General features: G+C 41.0%; 1 protein-coding gene across 1 annotated transcript in view; it reads right to left on the reverse strand.

Annotated features, from left to right (window-relative positions):
- Positions 1-23,777, reverse strand: part of LOC128735608 (neuropeptide-like precursor 1) — a 69,793-nt gene extending 46,016 nt beyond the window's left edge. The window contains exons 1-2 of the mRNA XM_053830092.1: positions 23,702-23,777; positions 23,231-23,631 (exon numbers count right to left, since the gene is read on the reverse strand). Of these exons, the coding sequence (XP_053686067.1) occupies positions 23,231-23,631; positions 23,702-23,777 (477 nt within the window). The remainder of the gene's footprint in view (positions 1-23,230; positions 23,632-23,701) is intronic.
- Between the last annotated feature and the right edge of the window lie 3,885 nt (positions 23,778-27,662).

Genomic DNA, 27,662 nt, shown 5'->3' on the forward strand with positions numbered 1-27,662 from the left:
ACAAATTTTGGAAATAGGGTATGTTGCTGCTTCGTCGTAATTGCCTTTTCCCGTCCTATCCAAGACAAATTATTAAAAATATCAGCATTTTTATGACACATAATGCAAAACTAGCTATTCCCGAATATTTTAGTTTGTGTTGTATCATATGCGATCAATCAAAGTGAGCTATTTAAATGCTTTTTATCTAAAGAAGTCCTACCAGCCAAATTTCCTACGTTTTTTCGTGTGACGAAGAAGAAAATGTCAGCTAATCGTTTTAATTTCCTTCATTCATAAATGAACATAACTCACGCTAGGCATTGTCGTTATTCTACAGCCAGGAGAACTTGCCTGACCTGCAGAAATTTTGCAGAATAACATTTGTCATGGCGTCCTCCACAAATATATGCGCGTTAGCTTCGCAAACATTGTGGTGATTTTTAGTTCGGACGGTGAAAAATTTTGATGGACGGATTTTAAAACGGTACGACGAATTTGAGAAATGAAGTCAGTTGCGTAATTTCAATAATATGCTTTAATAATCGCTTTTCAGTGAATTCAAAGTTCACGGATCGGAAGGTAAGTGTTTTTTCGTCATATCAGCACAAGAACTTTTGGAGTATTCATTAAATTCATCCAACAAATGATGAAAATTAGAATGGCTTTACTTACTACGACAGGTTAGAAATAAACCCTATCACAACAGTGACATGAAAATTGTGAACCTTGCTACAAATAACTGGTTGTTTTATTGAATTAATGCTAATGCACCCCTAATTATAAACGGCGATTTTTTTATTAAATCCAAGATGACCGCAAAAAATTGTTTTACTCTATTCGAAAGCCCTGTTCTTCTTCTTTACAGAACCGGGTCATTTGTTACTTGTTTCATGGCAAATTTATTAAATACCACATCATATAGATCTCAGGGTTTGCTCAATATTCTACTTTTTTTTAAACTGTTAGGCCCCTTGGCGAACGAGGGGCCACTATTTCGAGGTATTAAAAGTGTAAATCTAATTTTAAACCATTATCAACCAATTAAGTGCAAAAGTTCCAATATTTGCAGCCATCGTGTCAGTAGTGGCCCCGTTTCAGCGAGAATTACTCATCTGTAAAGTCGACGATCAGTGAGAAAGAAATGTCCAAGCCGCTGTTCTTTTCTTTGAGGCTTGAGGTGAACGGGGAGGTATGAGCATCATGAAGCGCTTGCTGGAAATTTCCGTCTGTAGGATATGGTCTTGGATTGAATAGCTTCCAATCTGGATGACCTAATAGCTGTGTAAGGGCTCCACACCACAACTGCGCATTCAATTAGGAATTATACGAACGAGTAATAAAGAGTGGGTAGGCAATATAAATCCCGAAACTCTTTGAGGACTCGCAAGAGAAACCCCACATTTTTATTGGCCTTCGCTAGTATGTAAAGTAATGTAAACCCGAATTTTCAATTCAAGGGTACTGCTGTATGCCTGCGAAACTTGGTGCGTCTCAGCGGACACAAGGCAAGAACTGCAGATATTTATTTACCTGTGTTGTGCAATATATCATTCGTGCCTGGTGGCCTGACAACTGAATATCCAATGAGGCACTCCGTTGTCGATGTCATCAAAGGCCGATAGCAACAGAAATTCGTAGGTGAATGTGGATCGGTCACACTTCGAGGAAAGAACCCAAGCAACAATGTGAGTTTTATTGTACTCTTATTCCAGTTTTGAAGACCAATTTTGCTCTTAAATACCATCATAAGAATGTAATAAAACCCAAATTGTTACTTGGGAAACCAACGAGATCTGCAAAGAAGCACTCGACAGAAATCCGTAGAAGAGGCAGACCTAGAGGCTCATGGCGACGCAGCTTAACCAACGACAGCCAGGCTGTAGACAATAATCTGTCTTGGCGATGGCGACAGGTAAAAGCCATGGCGGGTAACCGTCAACAGTGGAGACCTCTGATTTCATCCCTTTGTTCTGCCGGACCAGCGGACCGGATGGACACATAAGTAAGTAAGTAAGTAAGTAAGTATAATGTAAAGTAATGTTCACAGAGCGAGAGATATTCTTCCAGGTATACACCAAGGGTTTTGAGGACAGAGACTATTCAGCGACTCGTCATCGATATTGTAGTTCCATTGAATCGAGCAGTTGAAAAAGATGATCGAACGTTTACGCACAAGGATGATGATTCAGACGAGGAAGGTATTAAGAAGACCTTGCAAATTGCGACAATATTTAATAGACTTGACACTGAGGAAGAGCTTCAAGTCATCAGCATACAGAGGTCTGCATCCTCGAGCTAACACTGCGCGTACATTATTGAATAATAGTGAAAAATGCAACGATCCGAGATTGTTCCCTTGTGGAACACTAGATCGATTATAAAATTGATACAAATGAGCGTTACGCAGTCTCACAGTAAGACACCAGTTAACCAGATATGGCCAACCAGTCCACAAAGGGTGACACCGCACCCATCTACTTTACTTTGGCCGAAACAACCTTTCGTTACTCGCGTCAACTTCGATTTACAGGCATACTAAAACCTAACAGAATTCACTCGAATACTAATGCCTCTGGGTGAAAAACTTATAAAACTTTTCCCACCGTTTGGAAGATCTTGGTCTGCGGATCAACTTTGCTGAAAACAGTAAGTTTCTTTATTCTTTATTGGAATCCCGAGATATACCGAGATAAAGTTAACGACTCACAGGCATTGTATAAAATACAACAGCGCGAGTAACGGAGGTAACTCTGCTTCAAATTCTTTTTAAAACATATTTGAAAATTTCTCCATGACAAAGAAAGGTAAGAATTTGTTCTATTGCCTTTTATTAAAAAGTACCTATAAAGTATTGAGAGAGAAAATAATATAAAAACCCATTACTTAGAAACAAACCAACCACAGGCTAAAAGGTCCTGAAACAAAGAATTTAATCTAATCTAAACTAAAAACCCACCATTCTTTCGACACGGTGCATTGACGGTGGCAACTTCATTCAAAAATCTGCCTACAACGTAAAGTAAGTTCGCATGAAAAACTTTATCCAACGATAAACTTGCTTTGAAGAATAGTTTGTTTTATCCGGTCTTTTCTCTTCATCAAAAAACCCGCAACGTTCTGCATTTGCGTAACAGTCAATCTTTGGCCGCACTCCTGATGGCTCAAAACTGGACCTGCTTGATGAGAAATTTCAATTTCCGGTTCATTCATCATTCAGTTTGGATAGCATTGGAAGATGCATGCGGCGAAAGCCCCGACACAGCCGGCTGAACACCCAGCCCAGTTCGTAAGGACAGATAACTTTATCCTTTCCATAATCTGAATTTTACGTCGCCTCATGGTTTCAGCTTGGTACACGTAAAACCCACACAAAACCACCGCAACCGCATATAGCATGTGCAGGCGTATAGGCAGTATAGCTTCCACAAGCCAAAGTTTTCCATACAAATTGAAATAGTGAACGTGATCCTATTGCATCGCACACTAGACTTTATAGATAGCTTGCATCAAACTGGAAGATTCGAACGGAGGATGTTGCAAGAAAGCAAAAATTCTATTTATAGACAGATATCTCCTATCCTGCCACTTTAAATAGGTACTAGCTATACACAGACCATCACTTAACTGTTTAATTTGCTATGATTTTATGTGCCATTTCATTACTTAATGATTAAAGCTGGGACTAAGAATTTTTCTTGTATTCAAGTAAAATGAATAGACCTGTTAAACATCAGGAAACTTACATCCTGTTTAAAGAGTTTCGCCGACTATCAATTTTCGCCAAGCGGAGGATAATAGCAATAAAAATGATCTAGTTTATCGTCGAAACGTGAGACTGCATTCTGCTTGGCATATTACCAAAGCGGGTTAGATTCTGTTTCGCGATTTGGAACGAAAACGGCGAAAATCTAGCGTCAATATTTCGCTGACAATAACACGCTTAGCTTGGTATTTCGCGAATTTGATTATCCTTCTCTGTCACGGTTAACAATATATGGCAGCAGAAGCTCTTGAGCACGTATCCGTCATTTACCAAAATACCTCAGAGGAGCTAGGGGTGGTAAACAATGAGAATGTGTTAGGCAGATGGAAAAAAAGTAGATATTTTTTGAAGTTTTGATCTTGAACAGAGTTTCTGGGCCCATGGCTTCTTTGCTCTAACGTTAGCTATTTTAAACCATAAACTAATTTAAAACTAATTGACCTTCATTTTTTGTTGTTTACATTTGTTGGTGAACCACGATTTACATATGATTTTTTTAACCAATCAAGCGTGAACTTTGGCTGTATGTACGGCAAAGTTCAACTTGATTAAGCAAGTCATTTTCAATCGGTTTTCCATTTTAAATCGGAGACTGCATGTATTATTTGATGGGTAGGTATATTCGGAAAACTTTTAATTGGATCCGATAGCACTAATGAATGATATTAATTGGGTGCAGTGGGTGTGGCGATGACGATGAATAAATAGTGGTGGGATTATATTAAATGTTTCATTTGGATGATTCCTGTCATAATTTCGAGATTTTTTTACTTTTAATTATTTCGCCAGCTCGATACACATTGATGAAACCACTGATCATTAACATGACTGCTGCCATCCTGATTGACCTTGATTGGTGGAGGTCACTTAATATTGCATGCAATCCAATTAGGTGCAAGTCCATCCAAACACACCTTTCATCCGCAGCTGGCATCCCATAAGCCACTCGTGAGGAGAATGGGGGACTGATTTCAATTTAAACTCGGTCCACTTCTGCGGCCAGGATGCCTTCCTCATTTGAAAATGAAATCATTAATTATCTTTTTGCTCATCCGGTTTTCCTAGACCATCGGTTCCGGGTACAATACACAAAGGTTGGCAAGCGACAGTATAAAAAGTTCAACGAATATGCAGCTCTAGTTGACTTCAAGTTCTAACTAACTATGGGGGATGGCTACCGTAAAGGCAGTGTCTGCTGAAGAAACATCCTGCAACGTTATGCGACATTACAGCTGTGCTGCCACCCACTGGGAAGATGTGTCGAACGTTGCTAAAGGCTGCATGTTTTGGCCAGTGGGAGAATTCCTATGCAAATTATGTTTGCTTTGTAGAATCCAGCCCCATAAATTATCTAGCTGTAAAACGAGCAGCGGAAGTTGTAGAGTCATTTCTCGGGTTGCGATTTGGAAAGTTTGAAATTGCGTTACTAGACAATTAACAAGTTCTAACTATGTCAACACAGTCTCTGCTTGATACAACAAAGGATTTTAAAAAACGACTTCTGCTTTAAAATTTTTAATCGTGTTAGTCGCCAGGCGACCAAAAGTGTCTAGATCTCGATCATAAAGCTAAACAGCAGTAAACAAAACAACGATTTTTTATCATCTTCTAGGTTCTAGGATAAAGATTTGTCCAATTTTCTGCAAAGGGGCCTGAATTCCGTATAAAAGATGCCCCCGAGCTTAATCAAATTATGAATTACTAATAATATTACAGAATTTTGAATTTTGGATAAACTCACGAGACGAGTAAATTTAATATAGTGAACTACCAATACTTGAATTTGCACTGTCCAACGGGAAGGGTTATTCCACATTAACTCGCGAAGTCACATGAAATGTTCTGCACTTACTTACTTACTTAGGTGGCCGTCCTAAGACAAAGCCCGTTGAACAAAGTTTCTCCATGTAACCCGGTAGAGGGCTACCGCTCTCCAATTCCTCGGATACCGAGTACTCACCGCCAGATCTCGCTCCACCTGGTTTAGCCAACTTGCTCGCTGCGCTCCTGGTCGTCTTGTTCCTACCGGATTGAAAGCGAGCGCCAACTTTGCAGGGTAGTTGTCCGGCATTATAGCAACATGCCCTGCCCATCGTATCCGCGCAACTTTAGCCACCTTCTGGATACTGGGTTCGCCATAGAGCTGTGCGAGTTCATGGTTCATCATCCGCCTCCATACTCCGTTCTCCTGTACGCCGCCAAAGATCATTCTTAGCACCCGTCATTCGAAAACTCCGAGCACTCGCAGGTCCTCCTCGAGCATTGTCCATGTTTCATGCCCATAGAGAACAACCGGTCTAATAAGCGTCTTGTACAGGGTGCACTTTGTACGGGGACTTAGTCTGCTCGACCACTATTGCTTGTGAAGCCCATAGTAAGCACGACTTCGGCTTTGAAGTCAACGAACAAATGATGCGTGGGAACTCTGTATTCAAGGCTCTTTTGGAGGATTTGCCGCAGTGTAAATAATTGATCCGTTGTAGACCGACCTTCACCGAAGCCGGCTTGATAAGTTCCCACAAATCTGTTCGCAATTAGTGATAGTCGGCGGAAAATGATTTGGGACAGCACTTTATAGGCGGCATTGAGAACGGTGATCGCTCGATAGTTCTCACAGTCCAACCTGTCGCCCTTTTTATAGATCGGGCAGATAACCCCATCTTTCCACTCCTCCAGTAGCTGTTCCGTATCCCAAATTCTAACAATCCCATTTAAATAAGCTCCGCTCCGATGCCATCTTTTCCAGCTGACTTGTTGTTCTTTAGCTGCATGATGGCCTCCTTAACTTCGCCTATCGTTGGTCCTGGCACTTCTTCCCCGTTTGTTGCACAGTCGTAATCGCTTTCTCCGCCGCCATAGTTCTCCGCCTGGGCGCCATTCAGGTGTTCGTCGAAGTGCTGCTTCCATCTATCGGTCATCTCACGATCGTCCGTCAGAATACTGCCAGTCTTATCCCGACACATTTCGGCTCGCGACACAAAGCCTTTGTGGGATCCGTTTAGTTTCTGATAGAACTTTCGCATTTCCTGAGAACGATGCAGCCGCTCCAACGATGCATATTCCTGCTCTTCCAGGTAGCGCTTTTTCTCCCGAAAGATTTCGTTTCGCTGCATCTTCTTCTGTTTGTGTCTTTCCACGTTCTGACGTGTGCCACTGCGTATCTTGGCCGCCCGCGCAGCGTTCTCCTCATCCATCACCCTTCTACATTCATCGTCAAACCAATCGTTCCGCTGATTTCGGGCCACATGCCCGATGGAGCTGTCCGCTACACTGCTGATGGCTGATTTGATAGTGTTCCAACAGTCCTTGAGAGGGGCTTCGTTCATCTCGTCCTCTTCCGGCAGCGCAGCATCGAGTGAATACGCGTAGTTTGCGGCGACGTCTGGCTGCTTCAACCGCGCGAGATCTAACCGAGGCTAGTGTCGGTACCGAATGTTGTTTACAACGGAGAGTATTGGACGCTTCTTAACCATCACTAGGTAGTGGTCCCCCAGATAACACAAAATCGTAATAGAAAGTTCACATTAAATCGTTTTCATGTCAATTTCATATTGGAGTTGTATAATGATTAGAGTATGTCAAATCGAAGTGAACAATAAATTGTTTTGCAGTCGTACGTGTCTTCATATACAATTCATGACTGTGAATTATAAAGCAGGATAGACAATTGCAATATTTGACTATATCTATATCATATATTCAGTAGTATTTAGTTGCGTGTTATAAAAACTGCGCAAAATAGAATTACAAATAGTTGTCAAAATTTTCGCACGTTTATCGCCTCCACTTTGGTACATATATGTTCTTATATGGCGTGAAATATAACTTTTTCGTTCAGATATGATTTCGTATACCTCAGTTGCAATCGAGATATACAAACTAAATGGTTTAATGGGCCGTGTCAACGTTAGCGCTTCGATAGGATCTGACATCGTTAATGTCTGAGAAGTGTCGACCGTCGATCAAAACGCGGTCGATCTGTAATTCTGTCTGATTTGGTGACCTCCAGGTGTACTTGTGTAGGATTCTGTGCTAGAAAAAGGTACTACGTATGGCCATGTTCTTGGAGGTGGAAAAGTCGATAAGTGTTAGTCCCATTTTATTGGTCCGTTGGTGTGCGCTGAACCTTTCAATCACCGGTTTGTATTGTTCCTTCTGGCCGACCTGAATATTGAAATCCCCGAAGACGATCTTTATATCATGTTTTGGGCAGCGGTCGTATTCACTCTCCAACTGCGCATAGAATTCATCCTTGTCGTCATCGGTACTTCTGAGGTGAGGGCTATGCACGTTGATGATGCTTATATTGAAGAATCGGCCCTTGATTCTCATCCTGCACATTCGCGAATTGATTGGCCACCACCCAATCACCCGTTTCCGCATCTCGCCCATCACTATGAAAGCTGTACCCAGCTCGTGTGTGTTGCCGCAGCACTGGTAGATGGTATGCCCTTCTCTGAACGTACGTACCGTTGAGCTTTTCCAGCACACCTCCTGCAGCACTACGACGTCGAACTTGCGGCTCTTCAATACATCGACGAGCACTCGAGTGCTCCCTTGGAAGTTAAGAGATCGGCAGTTCCACGTCCCGAGTTTCCAATCCATAGTCCTTTTTCGTCGCTTTTTCAATTTGGCTTACTTGGATCTATTTTAAAAGTTTTAGTGTAATTTAAGGTGTCGTATGATGAGTTTTTGTGCATGTTCGCAATTGGTCATTTCCTAGGGTTTTCCGGAGTCCGCCAAACATGTCCAGATATGACCAAACCTGAGCCTAGATAGCAAATTTGGCTTTCATTGATCTAGTTATTGAATTCTAGCGTGATTTAAGGTGCCGCACGATAAGTTTTTGTTTATGGTCAAAACTGGCCACTGGTCTGGGTGTTCCCGGAAGTCTCCGGAACTTGTTTATATATAACCAACGTGGCGCTAGGTAGTTGATCTGACTGTCAGTGATCTAGTTTTTAAATTCTGGCGTAATTTGAGATGTCGCATGATAAGTATTTGTTCATGTTCGATACTGGCTATTTCCCACAGCGATAACTTAATCCAGAACATTTCCAATTAGTTCCAATACCGCGTGATGGTCGGCAATGGGCATATGTTGCATAAAAAATCAATACCAGCTGTGATTTACTTTCTTTTTTGAAGTGTCATTGAAGATTTTTATTTACTTTATATGAGTAATCTGCTATTAAAACTTCAAAAGGGCGTACCTCAAAAATTCGTCGATCGATTTTTTTAAAAATTGGCTCAGAGGTGTTGTAGGATGGCAATATAAACCAACTGGCATTTTCCGTTTAAATGGCCTATTTTATTTTGTAATAACGGTATTTGGAACACCTTGGTTACATAATAATTACCGGAAAAAAATTCATCCTGTAATACATTTCGATACGGTTAGATGAAATATCATAAAAGCGCTAGGCGGCAAGGTCGAGACGCTCATGTAAAAAAGGCCTCCATAATTTTAAATCTATACCTAGTAAAATGGATTTCTGTCTGTCTGTCCGTATGTTCCTTATAGAATCGAAAACTACTGAACCGATCGGCGTGAAAATTTGTATTTAGGGGTTTTTGAGGCCCGGTAGGTTGTTATGATGGTTAGAGACCCCTTCCCCCACTAAGAGGGGGGCTCCCAAACAAATCTATACCTATAAAAATGGATTTTTGTCTGTCTGCCCGTATGTTCCTTATAGATTCGAAAACTACTGAACCGTTCGACGTGAAAATTTGCATATAGGGGTTTTTGGGGCTGGGGAAGGTTCTTATGGTGGTTAGACACCCCTTCCCCCGCTAAGAGGGGGGGCTCCCATACAAATCTATACCTATAAAAATGATTTTTTGTCTGTCTGCCCGTATGTTTCTTATAGAATCCAAAACTACTGAACCGATCGGCGTGAAAATATGCATGGTGGGGGCTTTGGGGGCTGAGAAGGTTCTTATGATGGTTAGAGACTTCTCCCCCCACTAAGAGAGGGGGCTGCCATGCAAATGAAACACAAATTTCTGTCCGTCTGTCTATATGTTCCTTATAGAATAGAAAACTACTGGACCGATCGGCGTGAAAACTTGCATGTTGGGCTTTTGGGGCCGGGGAAGATTCTTATGATGGTAAGAGACCTCTTCCTCCCACTAAGATGGGGGGGGGCGGCTGCCATACAAATGAAATTCAAATGTCTGCATAACTCGAGAACTAATCAAGCAAATGGAACAAAATATGACATGTAGGTGTTTTAGGAGACAAGAATTTTTTCTATGGTGCATTGAGATCCCTTCCCTCTTTAGGATGGGAATTAAGACCCCTCCCCTCTTTAGGAAGGGGGGCTCCCATACAATTGAAATACAAATTTCCTCATAACTCGAGAAGTAATCAAGCAAATGGAACCAAATTTGGCATGTGGGTTGTTTTGGAGGCAGGATTTTTTTAATGATGGTTTGAGGCCCCTCAGCCCTGTGGTAGGGGGATAAGGACTCTCATACAAATAAAACAGAAATTTTTGCGTAACTTAAAAACTAATCGAACTCGAGAAATTTTAGACTCTTCCATAAAACATTAGTCAATAACAAGACCACCAAAAACTATCAATAGTAATACTAGATGATGCAGGGCGAGACGGCCGCAAACCGCAAATGTTGTCGGCAACCCGCCGTCGGAACCGCCGGTCACTGCGGGGGCAGCGTCCATACTTTCTGGGACAGTGTTTAGTAAAGTATTCACCAACTTGAATCAAACAATTCGGACTTAGAATTTGTCAAATCTAATTAGTAATGTTTTCCACTTCTAGATTGAACTAACAAATGGGCGTATATGCAAATGTAAACAAACTGACTGAGAAATATTCTTTGTTGGACCAGCGGTCTCACTTGTTTTGTTTACGCTTACACAGGGCGTTTGTTGATTCAATCTAGATTTTATCATCAATAGATTTACGCTGATACCACATTAGGAATTGTCCAAACATTCTGTCAAAATCCAAGAAATTTTATGGCTCCTGAACGAGCAAAATCAATGCCTAGATTCCATTTTCGCAACCTGATCCTCTATGTTTATTTGATAGACTTCACAGCCAGCTGTTAGACTACAAGAAGTCAGCTGAGCTGTCTTATAGGAAGGTTGCTGGAACGGGGAATTTGGAATTTCGAGCAAAATAAGCAAAATATTTATAACACGCTTTGTTACATTTTAGTTACAATGCAAAAAAATATTTTTATTCTAATTCTGTTCTGTCTGTTTCTTACAGGGACTTACAGGGACTTTAGTTCTCTCGATATAAAGAAATATTAAAGTCAATATCTCCGGATTACGCTGAGCTATACCCTAATTTTCTCGTCGTTTACCAACAAATGTCTATAACTACCGCAATCAAATAGGCAACCATCGGTATTCACATGAAAATAGCTTTCATATGTCGGAAAAAGAGAGATTTTAATATTGACTTATTGCCATCTGTTTACATCGAAAAAAATGAAGGCAAAACGTGTTCCATTTGGCCAAAATTGCAAGAAACAGATGCCTGTTGTAAACAAAAGCCATACCATTAGATTCTGGATAAAATATCTTTCCTCCGAGATCAAGAAATTGAATCTACACTAGCGGCATTTGGTGATATTGAGATAAACGACCTTTTTTCGAAACAGCCTCAGGACGCTGAATTTTTGTCGAATCCAAACAAAATAAAGAGCCAACGCCTCCATGAGTTCCTGAAGTGGTCTTCCGGAAGGCATGGAGGCGTTTGGTTTATTGTGGCTTTACAGCTGCGAATGATTTTCAGTTTACAATACCCCCACGCGATACCGTAAGAACGTTTTATTTCTGGTTTCGAATGAGACGCTTTTATGCAGTTCAGGTTTAAAAATGATAAGGTTTAAATTTTAAAAACGAAAGAAATGTCATAAATAAGTTGTATTATAACTGTTTTTCATTGTAACATCAGCATATATTTATTAAAACTGTAAAAACTTCATATGTCAAATATATAAATATTTCAATGACTGGCAATGTCCGGAATTCCGTATAAATTTTTCAAATTTCAACGAGTTACTATTGCCATTAACGATGAACTAGAACGATTTCAAATATGCATTCCGCACAAATACCATTGGAAATCGTTGATATTTATAGCCATAAAGTACGTTACCCCATTGAACAAATAAATATCTCTAACAACGATGAAATATTTCCAGTTAAACGCAATTTGTTCTGCTTGTGAATCAGAATTCCAAACCCACGCGACCAATTCACTTATTTATTTTCAATGCATCTCCACACAAAATTATTCCCCTTCAATAGCTATTGCCCCAGCCAGGACTAAAATAGCATCCCACAAGAGAAGACCATAGCCATCTGCGCGCTAGGGGGGTCAATATAATAAACAGATACTCACATTATGCAGGATCAAGAAGAGCAGCACAGAAATTCTCACAAATAATTTTGGCGGCAAAACATCCCCAAAATTTCCCATGTTGCCAACGGTGGTTGCAAGCGGGTATCTATTTTTATCTTCGGTCTCTTCTAGGAAACTTTTGTTACACTTGTTGTCCTGCGAGGAATTTTATTATTCCTACTATTCTTAGCACAAATCACTCCGAAAGACACTTGTAACAACGATTTCTTCCAGCACCGATTTCTTAAAAAGGAAAAAGAGTGAACCGAGTCCTAGGATACTACAAGCGATTTGCGTGTTTGCTCTATTCCCAATCTTCTGTTTATTTCACCACCACCTATGCCAAATACCGCCTCCGCATATACAAGGTGTGTAAAACTTATTCACAAACTCTTGCTCCTGCTAAAAATATTCTGTGTTACACCGTCCGGTACGTCTCTCCTGCTCAGATGCACACTTCTTGCGCTCACTTTTCCTTAGCAAAAGAAACAGCAGCCAAAAGGCAACCAAAGCAGCAGCAGCACCAGGTTCATACACGTATCCCACCCCGGGAGAGGAAAATTCAATTAAATTTCTTTCTCGGCGAAAGCTTCTCGGTTCACCGTGCGTCGCCGTCCACTAGGAAGACCGTAAATTCTGTCACAATTAATCCTCAGTCACGTTTTGCAATCACTAGCCACACGAAAATGCATAAAAATGCAGCTTACCTCTTTGAAGAGGTTAGAAACTTTTTTGCACTACAACTTAGAGAAGTTTTCACTTTTAGCAGCGAGGCTTGTACCAAGAACTTGATGTATGTTCGAGGCCGCTCCAACCCAGGATGTATTTCAGGATGTAATCACTACCGCTTGTTGCTCAGTCTTGCGACAGGAATCGCCTGAAGAGCGGTGAGTTTATGCAATCCTTTTTATAGCCATTCGGCTGCTGGTCGACTGATTCTCGACGGACTACCGTACCGTACCAGCCAGCCGTACCTAGGCGCGTATGAATGAAGCCGTCTCGTGCGCATGGTCAGCTTCAAGACCCGACAGACCCGAAGCGGAGCTTCCATTCAGAACCGATCCCAGGATAGTGGCGTGTGTACGAAGAGCCGCAGGTGCGTGTGTGTTGGTAACTAGCACGGCAGCTTTCGGTGACTCGCGGAAGCTTTCTGTCGATTGCGATGGTATCGGATGTCGGACAGCGGCAGCATGTATGAACCCCACTGGTGCTCAAATAAAGATAATACAGTGATTAGATTTAATGATTCAACTTTTCATGGATTGGTCACAATTTTGAAATGAATTGATTTCCGTTTGGTTTTAGGAATATTAGGTACATGCACAACTAATCAGAAGACATGAGCTTACCAGCCAGAACTTCGTCCGAAATGTTGAAAACCTGTGAAAACAGTATACTTTAATTTAAAAACTTTTTGGTAAATATTTTCTGCTTAACGCTGCTGCTTCACCAAAAACACGGTTTCGCAAGGCTTTCTTCTTACATGGCTCTATTTACCAACAATCGAAAGATCCGCTAATTCTGCATAATATCACTTTTTATTTGACTGAACTGAAGTTTTTGGAGCGTCTTAGTAGAATATGAAATCTGAAATTAAATTAAAAAGAAAACTTTCCAATTAAATTCTACTATCTATATTTTTACTTGACAGATACGACTTTCGCTTACAACTTACAGGCAGTTCGCAAACAGACACTGAGGAAGCCTGGTAAACCTGGCGAAAGTTGGGAGAGTACGGTGGGCCGGCCACGTCGCAAAGATGCAAGGATTGTGCAGTGAAATCCGCCCTCTTCAAGAACCCCACCGCTCCAGAAACAAAGGGACCCAAGTGCTAGATGGCATGTCTAGGTTGAAGGCGACTAGCGTGTGTCGAGAGGCTTCCCAAGCAGCACACTTTCCGCACTTATGGTTGCATAAACTTATTTATGACTGAAATTAGTCATAAATCGGTTGTCATAACTGATTTGTAACAACTGTGCTACTAGGGTTAACGAATTGGCGACGAGTAGCCCAGGATCGGGTATAGTGGAGAAGAATTTTTGATACGATAAGGACCACCTCGGTTCTACTCTGCTAGAAGTAAGTACGTATTACACTGATCAACGCCGCCTACAATATGCTCTCCCAGCTTTTGTTCCGTCGTCTATCACCAATAGCATGAGATTTCGTAGGGCAGTATCTTTTGGACCTATATGGGGCCCGTGCTACTACGGATCAACATTTTACTCCCCGACAAATCATCCGGAAATACTGGAAATACAACGTGCTCGCGCGACATACTGTCGTAGATTTCAGGGCAGCATACGATACAGTCGAGCGCTAACAGAACGGTTTTCCAGATAAAGTGTCACGGCTGATGAAAACCATCGGGGTATAAAAGAAATGCAACGTGCGAGTTTCGAGGGCACTGTCAACCAGAGATGCCACATATAATTCTGTGTTTTTTGTTGAAAAAATCTGGCCATCTGTACAGCGAGGAAAAATAGCTGTGCAAAAATCTTTCCAATGCAAAACAATGAGAGTGAAAGAGACGGAGTGTCAGTTTGCTGGATATTTCCGTCTCTTCCACTCTCATGTAAAAGCTCAAAAATCTGTTTAATCTGTGTAATTGGCAAAAATCTGCATTCTATGCATACAGATTGTGTACAGGCGATTTCTTTCAAATATCTGTTAAACACAGAATAATCTGTGCGTGTGGCAACCCTGCTGTCAAGTCCTTTTGAATAGCGCAGAGGTTATTGGTAAGGGGTTCTTGAAAATAACGGATTTCACTGCACAATGCTTGCATCTTTGCGACGTTTACAATGGAAATCTCTCAAAGAAGTGCCTGTACCTCGCGGTTCAAACGCCTACGCCATTCTCCGCTTTCCGTTTGTCCTTTGCCAAAAATAGTCCGCACCATCCACCACACGCACTACGGTACATTATTTGGGCTTGGGGGTAGCACGTTTGGATCTCCAATTGGAAACTACATCGGCTATGTCACTAGCATATGATACAAACAAAGCTTCCAGAGGTTGGTAAAGATGGATCGAACATACCTTGAGGTGAGAAAGTAACGAAATCAGCGAGGAAACACTCGCCGGGAATCCGCAGGGACACCACAGTAGGACCTAGAGTGCAACGATATTCAGACTATTAATGTCATTCCCTGTTGGCAGTAGGTTATAGGTGTAATAAGTGAATATCTGCAGCGTCAGTGCCCAGTACGGGTAACATTGACCAACGGTAGCAGTGACGGTTAACATTGACCGAAGCTGCGCGACAGCGAAAGTTTTACCTTTCGGTGCGGTTGTAAAGTTTATTTCTATGCCAGTCTCAGGGGCAAGTGCAAACGTTTGCATATGGAAAATAACAAACATTGTACGTCGAACGTGCGATGGGAGTTAGCTTAGTACATGTGTGAGAGGTTTCGCGCGCCAACTGAAACTCTCATAGAACTTAAGTTCCGCTCTACTCTCTCTTTGTTTTTCTCAGCAGCTGTTCTAGTACTTCTTGCTACGAACAAGTAAAAGCTGTTATAAATACGGGCGGCAACGCCACGAGGGGGGATTCGGATTAAAACTCAAGTGAAAAGTTGAGAAAGTTGATCCCCCCGTGGGGGGGTTTCGGATTCAGATGAAGATTTTTATTGAGAAAAACTTGTAGATAGATTTGTCCGTTCGTTCGGACATTTTTAGTAATAAGCTTCATAGGGTTTAAGCTCCATATGTGTAATGTGTAGATAGTTTGCTGCCAAAAATATATTTATAGTTAGCTGCCAAAATTTAACTTTGCTTGTTAGCTACACACCGTTTAACTTTGCAGATTCAGCTACACAGGGGAAAAACTTGACTTCATCCCTTTGTCTCTACTAGCCCTGCTTTGTCTCTTTATGCTTACTGAACCTGTGGACATGGACACAAAAGTAAGTAGGTTAATAACTACAACGATTCGTCCCAAACCGCGACCGCCCCGTCTACAATCGCTCCGATAATGGCAAAAACTTTGAAGCAATCAATAAGTTGAACAAGTTTTGATTTGTTTCGAAAAAGTGAGGAGGCCACGAAAATGATTTCAACTTATGCAGCTGAAGGGATTACTGGGCACCAAAAGTACCATACTTCGGCGGTCTCTGGGAAGCGGTCATTAAAGTGACAAAAAAGTATCCATACTGCCAGCTCTAATCACCACGTGAATCTATTGAAATTCAGCCGTGATGAATTCCTGACCTGTCCTGCTAATGCCAGATGACCCAAATGGTTTAGCTGCGCTCATGATCGCTCATTTTATGACAGTATCCAGTATGTCAGCCTCGACGCAGACCATTGAAATATTACAACAAATTGGCTTGACCAGTTCCAAAAGCTACACGTTCAAAAGTTTTGGAGTCACTGGAGCGCAGAATTCCAATAAATAATGCAAAAAGAAACAACCATAAACACCAAAAAAACAAACTGCAATATTATTGATTGGTTCTTGTATCCTGATCATGGTTCTGACTTGATCTGAACGTTGCGCTGAAAGAAAGCTTGTCCAATAAAATCTTTCTGGCAAAGGCAAAGAATCTGTTCATTACATAACTTACGTACACACCATTCGCACAAATTCAGCAAGTGCACGTATGTCTTCCCTAACCAAAGTTACTGCCTCAAGTCCGTTGAGGTTGCAGTCCCAAGTGGCAGAGTATCCTTCTCCCAAATCCTTGAAATTATCCAGTGAAATGCCATTGCTAGTGGTTCTTGGCCATTTTTTTGTACTGGAGTTGGTCTTTTCCGGTGTCTCTATTAGTCCTTAGCAGACCGGATCTCTTCAAGATCGTAAACCGAGCCGCTGTTATCGTTTATGTAGGCACCACTGGGTTAACTAGATCCTTGCGTTGCCTTCTGTTATACCGCTGTTGAGATGTCCATCGAAAAACTCCTTTCACCTGTCGACCACCTCGCGCTCCCTACACATGTGTAATTTAGGTGTAAATCCTTTTCGAGACTAGTCCACCTTCTCATAGAATTTACTCGTGTCATTAACCCGGAATAATTGTTCTAGCTCTTCACCAACAGCAGGTCTTCAGTTGTTCTAGCGTAGTCAGCTTATTCCGCGCTCGTCAGTACTTAGCTATAATCTCCCTCGTGACAATGCCTAGATAATTTGACCAGGTTCTATTCCACCTCTCCATCGCTTGCTTGAGGTTTCTTCACCTTGCACCTCATTGACGGTCGACCATATCCTGCTCCATCCACCTTCGAAGCACCTAGCTCCACAGAGGAGGGTAGAGTTTCATCCAATAAGCGAGCGGAGTTCTCAGAAACTCGGGGTTGTCTATTTGTCTAATGTTTAACCAAGGATGGCGGCTTTGCGTGGTACTAGCTGAAATACGAGCCACCTTTTCAGAAATCGAATAAACCTACCCCGGTGGTAACTTAGTATGCCGACAGGGAAGGAAGGATACGTGCAAATGCTGAGTGTAGTAACCAGAAATAGTCTTGTCAGCCATAAGCGTCTATTTTCATGTTCAGGGCGGCTCTTGATAGCTTGATCATTCCTTAACCAAATGAGCGGTTGAACTCTAGGTTAAAAGCGGCACACAACAGCGTTTGATCCGGAGCGAGCGGCTGAATTGAAAAATATGTAATATCGGCAAAAAAGCTAAGAACTGTATCTTCATGTCTTCCTCAGATTTGACCTTCTTGGTGTGGCATCCGGTCACTTATACTAGGGTAACCAACCTATTTTGGACCCCCTCAGCAGCTGTACATAATTTGGACACTTCCATTTGATTTTGCTGTAAGTGTCCAAATTATGTACAGCTGCTGAGGGGGTCCAAAATAGGTTGGTTACCCTATATCGTAAGGTTTCGCCTGAAGTGTGTAAAGGTATGTTTGACACGATAGTTGGGCAATATGCGGTAGCGTGTAACTGGTCGGTCGACAGAGTGTGATCGAGCGTGCAGTGGATGCCCGCGAAAAGGCAGTTAAGTGAGTGGCGGGTAGTGGATGTTTGGTCAGATGTCACACTTGGGATGTTTCCGTAATGTCTGCTTGATAATAGACTAGTATTTTTCGAAGGACCTTAGTTCCAGTGCGTTGGAGGGTTCATGTCCTTGGGTACGAAAGTGACATCTTTTGAACAGTGGCACGTAGCTAGATCCGGTCAGAAGATCATAGGGCCCTCGTGTTCCATCAACAGAGGTAGCAGACGCTTCTGTAGACACTCCTTGAGGTAGATCTGCCCGTTTACAGTCCCGGTAATCACGAACGGCGCACTCCGTTTGCCACATGAGCAGATCGCTTGCCAAATCATGTATTTCTTGGCAAACTTTGAAAGTTTCTGCATCCTTACTCCCTCCTTAACACCAAACTTGTGCTAGGCAGTGAAGTACAGTAGCCCCGGAAGGTGCCAGAAGTCCGCCTTTACGTAAGTCTCATCATTCATGATGAGAGAGTTGAGGATTTTACAGGTGATTGCGCAAAATAAATTCGCGACGTTGCTTTTTGGGTTTTCGGCCATTTTTTCCAATTTTCGAAAAACTGACCGCGATAAAAATAGAGTTTAAACAATACACTCTAAACAACTTCTCAACAACTCAAATTTTGAAGAGAAAATACCCAATGGGTAATTTTCTACAGCGTTCCTTCCGTGGTGCAATTTTATGTGGGACACCCTTTAGTAGGGCAACATTCCGAAATCTGCCCCGGAAAAAATAACCATAACAAGAAGATAAAAATTATTGTAACAGTAGGATACAAAATACAGTTAAAACAATCGAATTTATCGTCAGAAAAGATGACCAAACCATCAAACTTATTATTGTCCTGTCCTGTTTTGAGAGATACTACCATAAAAATGACGGGTTGTTAAGCATCCTAACAATAAAAAAATCTACTTTTTCGCGAACAAAATTTTCATTTACAGTAAAATTTATCATCCTTTAATGGTAATTTTTTGAGGCGAAAAAACAAAATATAATTAAAACAGGGAGTAAATGTGTGATGAACTATGGCCAATTCTATTCCATAAAATAAAAAACAAAATATGAATAAAATTTGAATTTGAGGCACTTTTACAATAAATTTACCATAAGTTTCAATGTCCACAATAATCTGTTGTACATGCATTGTTTCTAGGCTAGAAACTTTCTATTGCAAAATTTAATGTAAATTTTTGTCCTGAACCTTACTACAAACAGTCAAGGAAATTCGACTTAAGCTTTAGTAAAACTTTTTATTTTGCATTTCAATGTTATGTTGTCATTATCTTGCTACAAAGCAACCCAATTGATCGACGAGTTGGTAGTACAGAAAATCTTCAAGTCGTCAGTGTACATGAGATGGTGAGAGTCGAGTCGGTTGCTCAAATCGTTCACAAACAGTATGAAAATTAGAGGGCTGAGATGACCACCTTGCGGCACACCGGATGGTGTAACAAAAGTACCTGGCTTGACGCTTTGCCAAAACCCACTTAATAACACGGCATGTGTATATCGCACGGTAGCAAAAATTTCACCGGCGACACAGGCGGAGAAACAGTAACAGCGTGACCTCATTGAAAAACAGCCGCAGAGAAAAATGCTTAATGCTTAAGACTGTATTAGGTGAGCAGAAATTGCGCAGAGAAAGTGTACTGGGCCCATAACCTGTTAGAGTTATTAGAGCACCGGAAATATGGACACTTTGATAGGAAAATATAAACGCATGTGGTCTCTAGTAAGCAGTTAACCGAACGGAAATAATAATTCTTTATTTCGCTTACTTTTATAAATCACTAGCTGACCCGACAAACTTCGTATTGCCACAAATTAACCTGTGTTGTACATAAATCATGAATCTCGGATGATCTTTGTCACTTCTCGAGTTTTGCAAGCCCCCCAGTGGGCGGCGCTTCCGACGGCGGGTCACCGGCAACACTCGCGACCGGCTCGTCCTGAATGATCTAGTGTTACTATAGATAGTTTTTGTGGTCTTGTTATTGATTAATGTTTTATGGAAGAGTCTCGAATTTCTCGAGTTGGATTAGTTTTTGAGTTTCGCAAAAATTTCTGTTTTATTTGTATGAGAGTCCATATCCCCCTACCACAGGGGTGAGAGGTCTCTAACTATCATAAAATAAATTCAAGACTCAAAAATCTCCTACATGCTAAATTTGGTTCCATTTGCTTGATTAGTACTCAAATTATAAGGAAATTTGTATTTCATTTGTATGCGAGCCCACCCTCTTAAAAGGGAAAGGGGTCGTAATACACCACAGAAAAAAAATTCTGCCATCTAAAACTCTCACATGCCAAATTTGGTTCCATTTACTTGATTAGTTCTAAAGTTATGAGCAAATTTGTATTTCGTTTGAATGGGAGCCCCCCCCCCCTCCTAAAAAGGTAAGAAGTCCTAATTCATCATGGGAAAAATGGTTGCCTCCAAAAACACCCACATGCCAAATATGGTTCCATTTGCTTGATTAGTTCTCGAATTATGAGGAAATTTGTATTTCATTTGTGTAGAAGCCCCCCCTCTTGAAGTGTGGAAGGATCCTAATTCACCGTAGAAAATATTTTTGCCTCCAAAAACCTCCACATGCCGAATTTGGTTCTATTTGCTTGATTAGTTCTCGAGTTATGGGAAAATTTGTATTTCATTTGTATTGGAGCCCCCCTCCTAATGTGGGAAGAGGTCCTAATTCATCACAGAAAAAATTCTTGCCTCCAAAAACACCTACACGCCAAATTTGGTTCCATTTGCTGGATTAGTTCTCGAGTTATGAGGAAATTTGTATGGAAGTCCCCCCTCTTAAAGGGGAGAGGAGTTATAATTCCTCTTATAAAGAGGGGAGGGGTCTCAATTCACCATAGAATAAATTCTTGTCACCAAAAAAAACACCCACATGCCAAATGTTGCTCTATTTGCTTGATTAGTTCTCGAGTTAGGAGGAAATTTGTATTTCATTTGTACAGGAGCCCCCCCTCTTAAAGTGGGGAGGGGTCCTAATTCACCGTAGAAAATTTTCTTGCCCTCGAAAACCTTCACATGCCAAAGTTGGTTCCATTTGCTTGATTAGTTCTCGAGTTATGAGGAAATTTGTATGGAAGCCCCCCCTCTTAAAGGGGAGAGGAGTTACAATTCCCCTTATAAAGAGGGAGGGGTCTCAATTTACCATAGAATAAATTCTTGTCACCGAAAACACCCACATGCCAAATTTGGTTCTATTTGCTTGATTAGTTCTCGAGTTATGAGGAAATTTGTATTTCATTTGTATAGGAGCCCCCCCTCCTAAAGTGGGGAGAGGTTCTTAGTCATCATAGAAAACATTCTTGCCTCCAAAAACACCTACATGCCAAATTTGGTTCCATTTGCTGGATTAGCTCTCGAGTTATAAGGAAATTTGTATTTCGTTTGTATAGGAGGCCCCCCCCCTCTTAAAGTGGGGAGGGGTCCCAATTCATCATAGAAAAAAACTTTGTCTTCAAAAACACACACATGCCAAATTTGGTTCCATTTGCATGATTACTTCTCGAGTTATGAGGAAATTGGTATTTCATTTGTACAGGAGCCCCCCCTCTTAAAGTGAGGAGGGGTCCTAATTCAACATAGAAAATTTTCTTGCCCTCGAAAACCTTCACATGCCAAATTTGGTTCCATTTGCTTGATTAGTTCTCGAGTTATGAGGAAATTTGTATGGAAACCCCCCCTCTTAAAGGGGAGAGGAGTTATAATTCCCCTTATAAAGAGGGGAGAGGTCTCAAATTACCCTAGAATAAATTCTTGTCACCGAAAACACCCACATGCCAAATTTGGTTCTATTTGCTTGATTAGTTCTCGAGTTATGCAGAAATTTGTGTTTCATTTGTATGGGAGCCCCCCCCTCTTAGTGGGGGGAGGGGTCTCTAACCATCACTAAAACCTTTCCTGGCCCCAAAAACCTCTACATGCAAATTTTCACGCCGATTGGTTCAGTAGTTTTTGATTCTATAAGGAACACAGGACAGACAGACAGACAGACAGACAGACAGACAGACAGACAGACAGAAATCCTTCTTTATAGGTATAGATTTCGTGAGCGGAAACATTCCCAATTTGATAGATTGAACACTCGTAGCTATTCGAACCTAGGGCTTCAGCAGATAAACTAACCGTAAAAGGTATAACATTGGATGCATGGTTTAAACTCGTGCATGGTTTATTCATCGGAACTAACAAATCGTGGAAGTTTATTTATTGCTAAAAACACTTTTTGTAGAGCTCAGTTTATATGCTGTAAAGTCATTCCCAAAAACTACGTTGTGCCGTAAACTAACATGCAATCCCAAAACAGTTATTGTTTGAATAGATAAGCTGTATTGCTTTCCACCCAATCGTGAGCAACAAACATGAGCATAAAATCCTGCCGATATTTTAATATCTACGAATTTGCCTCATGCCGTTGAAATCAGAAACAGCACTCGACTACCGCTTTATACGGATCGGTTGTCTGTAGTGGAAAACAATTGTAACAAGCAACAGCAGAATTTCATTCATAACACAGTAAGGAAGTGATTATTTCACTGTTTTTCCTGTTTGCGTTGTGGGAACGGATTAGGAGTTACGGTACGGCTGAGTTTATCGCACTCGCCCACGCGCGTAATTTTACGTCCTCTGTCAGTACGTCACTCTGGCAGCAGCTGTGAGAACTACTGGTATTGGAAAAAGGAAATCAGCACAGTTTGAAGAGAAGTTTGGTATTGTCATGATAATAGAAGAACATGATTTATGACATATACAACACTAGCAAACAGCGCATCGAATCCATTCATAAGCTTTCGTCAAAATAGTTACAATCTATTAATATACAGATACACGCTATATTTTAATATTTGTCATTATTCAACAATGTATTTTTAGTTGGATTAATTTCTATTCATAGTCTCATTGAATGCCTCTCTGGACATTTCGAACGGAACAACTTTACCATGCAAAATCTTCAACATTTCTTCCAATGTTTGAATTAAAGTGTTGGTAAGGAACTCCAGCCAAAATATTTCATTATCCTTAACTAAGCAGGACGGCCCAAAGTTTAACTCTGCCTTAGTCTCTTTTTCCTGTTTCCAGTCTTTATGAAATTTCAAGCGTTGAAAATTTGTCTCGTTCATTTTCGTTACTGTCAGCGAAGAATGAATAGAACGTTTTTTTCGACCGCCCCCAAAATTTCCTCCTGCTCGGCCACCAAAACTGAATCCCAAACCACCGTCATTTCCTGCGCTACCGGAAGCTGATCCACTAACTCCCCCTGATAATCCTCCGGAACCTCCAATTCTACCTCCTGCGCTACCACCTAAGCCACCATCTCCACCAAATCCGAACCCTCCAGAACCACCTCCGCCACCAGCCGCTCCACCAGCTCTTGCGCCACCTCCTCCCGATCCGCCAAATCCGAACCCACCAGAACCGGCTCCCCCGCCATTACCAGCACTCATTCCGCCACCACCTCCGCCTCCTCCCCCACCACCAAGATTGCCAGTCGTCATACTATTTAATGCATTTACAAGTAATGATTTCAGACCTACGCAAAATAAATTCAAAAGTCATTTTTAGAGTGCTTCAAATGAAAAAAATTTAAAAAAAATGCTTACGAAAAGGCATTCCAGCTAAGTTTAATCCTCCACTTCCACCTCCACCGGCACCTAAATTTCCCATGCCACCAGACATCCCGAGTAGAACATTTCTCATGCCGTGAACGAAGGTGTCTATTGTTGGTTCAGCTGGAATAGAGTCCTAAATATTTGCGCTAGAATTGGTAGCATTTCGCAAAACAATACCAAGAACTTACCATTGAACACATTACAATCAAAACTAAACACGAACTAAGAAACTTCATTTTGCTAAACAATTGTTCCCTCAGCGCCTGCAGAAAAAATGTGCTCTATGTTCTGCAACCGCGCGGATTTTATTACAGTTGCAGCGGATGCTGCAATCGATTGTGCTAAATGCGATTGAGATAAATCACCACAAAACGGTAGTCATTTCAATAATTATAAGTTGCCACAGATTTTTAATGCGAAAATTTGCAACAACACGTGTTTGAGTACGAAACGTGGAGTCAAATTATTTCCCATTAGCAGTCAACCAACAGGACAATAACCTTTCTCCTAATGTATGTTTTCAACCCATCGACTTTAAATCTTGCAAGTAGGAAACAGTCAAAAAAAACTAGGGTATTGTCTTTGCAACGTGTATACCGACACTATGCACCAATGCATACAGTCATTGGTCAGTAATAGCAGTACGACTATAAGGAGCACTTTTAATAAATTCGGCGTCCAAGTGGCTCCACGCGGTGCTCGCGGAGACCATTTTTAGGAATACTCGAAAGTGACAACTTATGTACACGTAATATTCCAGTGAACGTATCGGTAAGAATACTTAGAAATAATGAGATTTATCACATTACTTTGAAAGTATTATATTCTTCAAATATTTGATAGTAAAATCATTTACAAAAAGTTCCTTAGTTGTATCTCCGCATCGGGGACCGCCATTCAGTGCATCGCAGAAAAATAAAGCAAAACAATGCTCATAACTACAGCAGACGCATAAAACTGACCGCCGAAACAGCCACGTAGGACATAGACACACTCATAGATATTGCTATCCCCTGGAATGAAGCATTATCATGAGGGGCATTTTGCACTTCAGTATCTTTTTCGTACATAAACGCGTATAGACATAAACGCGTATAGTAGGTACTGGAAGTCAGTTGAACAAACCTTTGCCGGCCACTAATTTTTTGCCGGCACTCTCTAACGGTCTCGTTGGCATGGACTCATCGCTTCCACTCGATAAATTACCGGACGTGCCAGCCCATGGCCAGCCGCAGGCAGAGCGGTTTTTTTGCACCGAGTCATCCTGCTTGCTTAAATTAGCCAACTATAGCGAGCGTCATCTTCGTCCGAAAGGCTTAGAACGTGGTACGTCATTTCCACATTTTATTTCAGCACCATTTTCTGCTCGAGATTTACATATTTCGAGCATCAATCCAACGTACATGGCGAGAGAAGCAAGATTTGTATGTCTGCAATTCATGTTTAGTACGAGAACTAATCTGCAAGGATAGAGCAGCTCAGTCGATGGAATGTGGTTGCATACATTTGAATTAAATTTACACATTACATCTACGGTGTATATTAGATTTTAGCGGAATGATGTGAAGCAACAGGCTTCCTGACAACGGGTGATAACAGGACTCGTGTGCAGCCGGTTACAGGAAAGATAAGATAATTTTTTTTGTTAAATGGAAAGCATTTCCCAATTCCATGCAATTAGGATGTATAATCGTATCGTATAATTTTCCTTATGCGTTTGTGTATCCTTGAAAAAGCAAATGAAATATATTTTTGACAATTTATATTCAACATGTCATATTTTCAAGATGATCGTTATTAATTTATTTAAACGGAATGAACATAACTATTCTTAGGTATATAAATTAGCCTTTCAATTTTTTATAAAAATACTAGCCTTGGCAAACTTTGCATTGCTTAAACTGTGCTGTACATAAATCGTAAATCTCGGCTGACCTTTCTCACGATCTCGAGTTTTGCAAGTTTCTGAAGAGTTCAACCTTACACGATTCATTTTGGAAGTTACGTAACTATGAAATCATGGCTAGTTTGATATACAAATTTGCAATTTATTCTCACAGCAATTTATTTATTTATTAATTTTCTATCCATCCGACCTAATAGGTCTACATGGAGCAATGGTTGGATGGGGAAAAGCCAAGCTGAGGCCATCCTCACGTAGGCATAAAAACCCCATCATCTTCACAAAAATTCATAATTACAATTCACATCACATACTACATAATAAATAAAGATTAATTGTCAAGTGAGTAACTAACTTAAACTAAATACAAAAAATCATGGTCACTTATGAAATACTAGAATTCGAAATCTTTTGGAAGAATTTGTGCGATGGTTCTCCGAATTCATACATGTGCTCCACTAAAGAAAACGTTCGAATACACGCTGACATAGGTTCATTGAATCCGAAAGTTGTACGGTGCGATAGAGGTTGTAGCAGTCCAGCAGAGCGGAGAGAACGCTGAGGAGCACGGAAGTTCATCGTTGAAAGAATGTTCGTTGAATCAATTTCTCCATTCAATATTTTGGCAATAAACATGGCTTGCTGAATTTTCCTACGGCGTTCTAAGGTGTCAAGCCCAATAAGGCGACAGCGATCAGGATACGGAGGCAGGTTCACGGGATCTTGCCAGGAAAGATTACGTAACGCAAAACGAATGAACCTCTTCTGCACTCGTTCAATTCGTAAATTCCAGGTTAGTTGATATGGAGTCCAGATAGGACACGCGTTTTCCAATAGAGGTCTCACCAGGGAACAGTACAAAGCCTTCAAGCAGTATGGTTCCTTAAAATCTCGTCCAATTTTCGAAATAAAGCCGAGCTGCCGAGTTGCTTTGGAGATAATAGCCGAGCGATTTAGATGGAAGTTAAGTTTTGCATCGAGAATAACGCCAAGATCATTGACATGTTCAACCCTTTCAAGTGCTTGTCCATCAATGTTGTATTCGAAAATAACAGGGTTAGCAATGCGATGGAAAGTCATAACCTGACATTTTGAAATACTAACGATCAGCCAGTTCTTGCAACACCAATTTACGAAACTATCCAGCAGCTTTTGCAAATTACGACAATCTTCAATTGACCGTACAACAAGATACAATTTCAGATCGTCTGCGTACACTAACTTACAACCGTCACCCAGAAGCAAAGCGATGTCATTGAAGTACAGCGAGAAAAGCAATGGGCCCATATTGCTGCCTTGTGGTACGCCCGATTTATTTGAAAATGGGGTGGATAAACAGGAATTGAGCTGTACACGTAGAGTTCGTCCGCATAAGTAGGAATGCAGGAAACAACTCCCACCATTACGACGCCTGATAAAATAAAACTGATAGTATTTAAATATTCGCCATGATTATACAACATTTCGCCGAATACCATTTTGCTGAAAAGCAATTCGCGGTTGACCATTACGCGGAATATAGTGTTTCGCGGAATACCATTTCGTAAAGTACTACAGTAATGTTCCGATTTTGGCAGCTCCCGATTTTGTCTATTCCCGATTTCGTCTACCCCCGATTTTATCAGCCTTTTATCCCGATTTTATCAACCTATAAATTTTGTTTAACTTATGAGCTTTTAAACATGATTTATAAAACTTTTCAGTGCCCATCAAACTATTCTGATGCCCTGGGGAGAGTTTTTGAATAAAATGATGTCTTTTTTGCGAATATTTCGGGGTCAAAATTAGGGTATTTTTATATTAAAAGTTCTACAGTTCATAAACAAGCAATGATAGAGGTATACTATATTCAGCAATGTTGTGTATTTTCACTATTTGTACAACTTTGTAAAACAGGAAAAAGTCATACAACAACTACAAAACCAGCTTAAATAGAAAAACTGTTTTTTTGAAACGATGGTTCTACAATTGATGAAGGGACGGTAGGGGAAAGAAATGGAAAATTTTTTGGTGAAGGAGGAGGGGGAAGAGCGGAAAGGAAAGGGGGGG

The sequence above is a fragment of the Sabethes cyaneus genome, chromosome 2, assembly GCF_943734655.1.
Source record: "Sabethes cyaneus chromosome 2, idSabCyanKW18_F2, whole genome shotgun sequence".
Classification (NCBI taxonomy): domain Eukaryota; kingdom Metazoa; phylum Arthropoda; class Insecta; order Diptera; family Culicidae; genus Sabethes; species Sabethes cyaneus.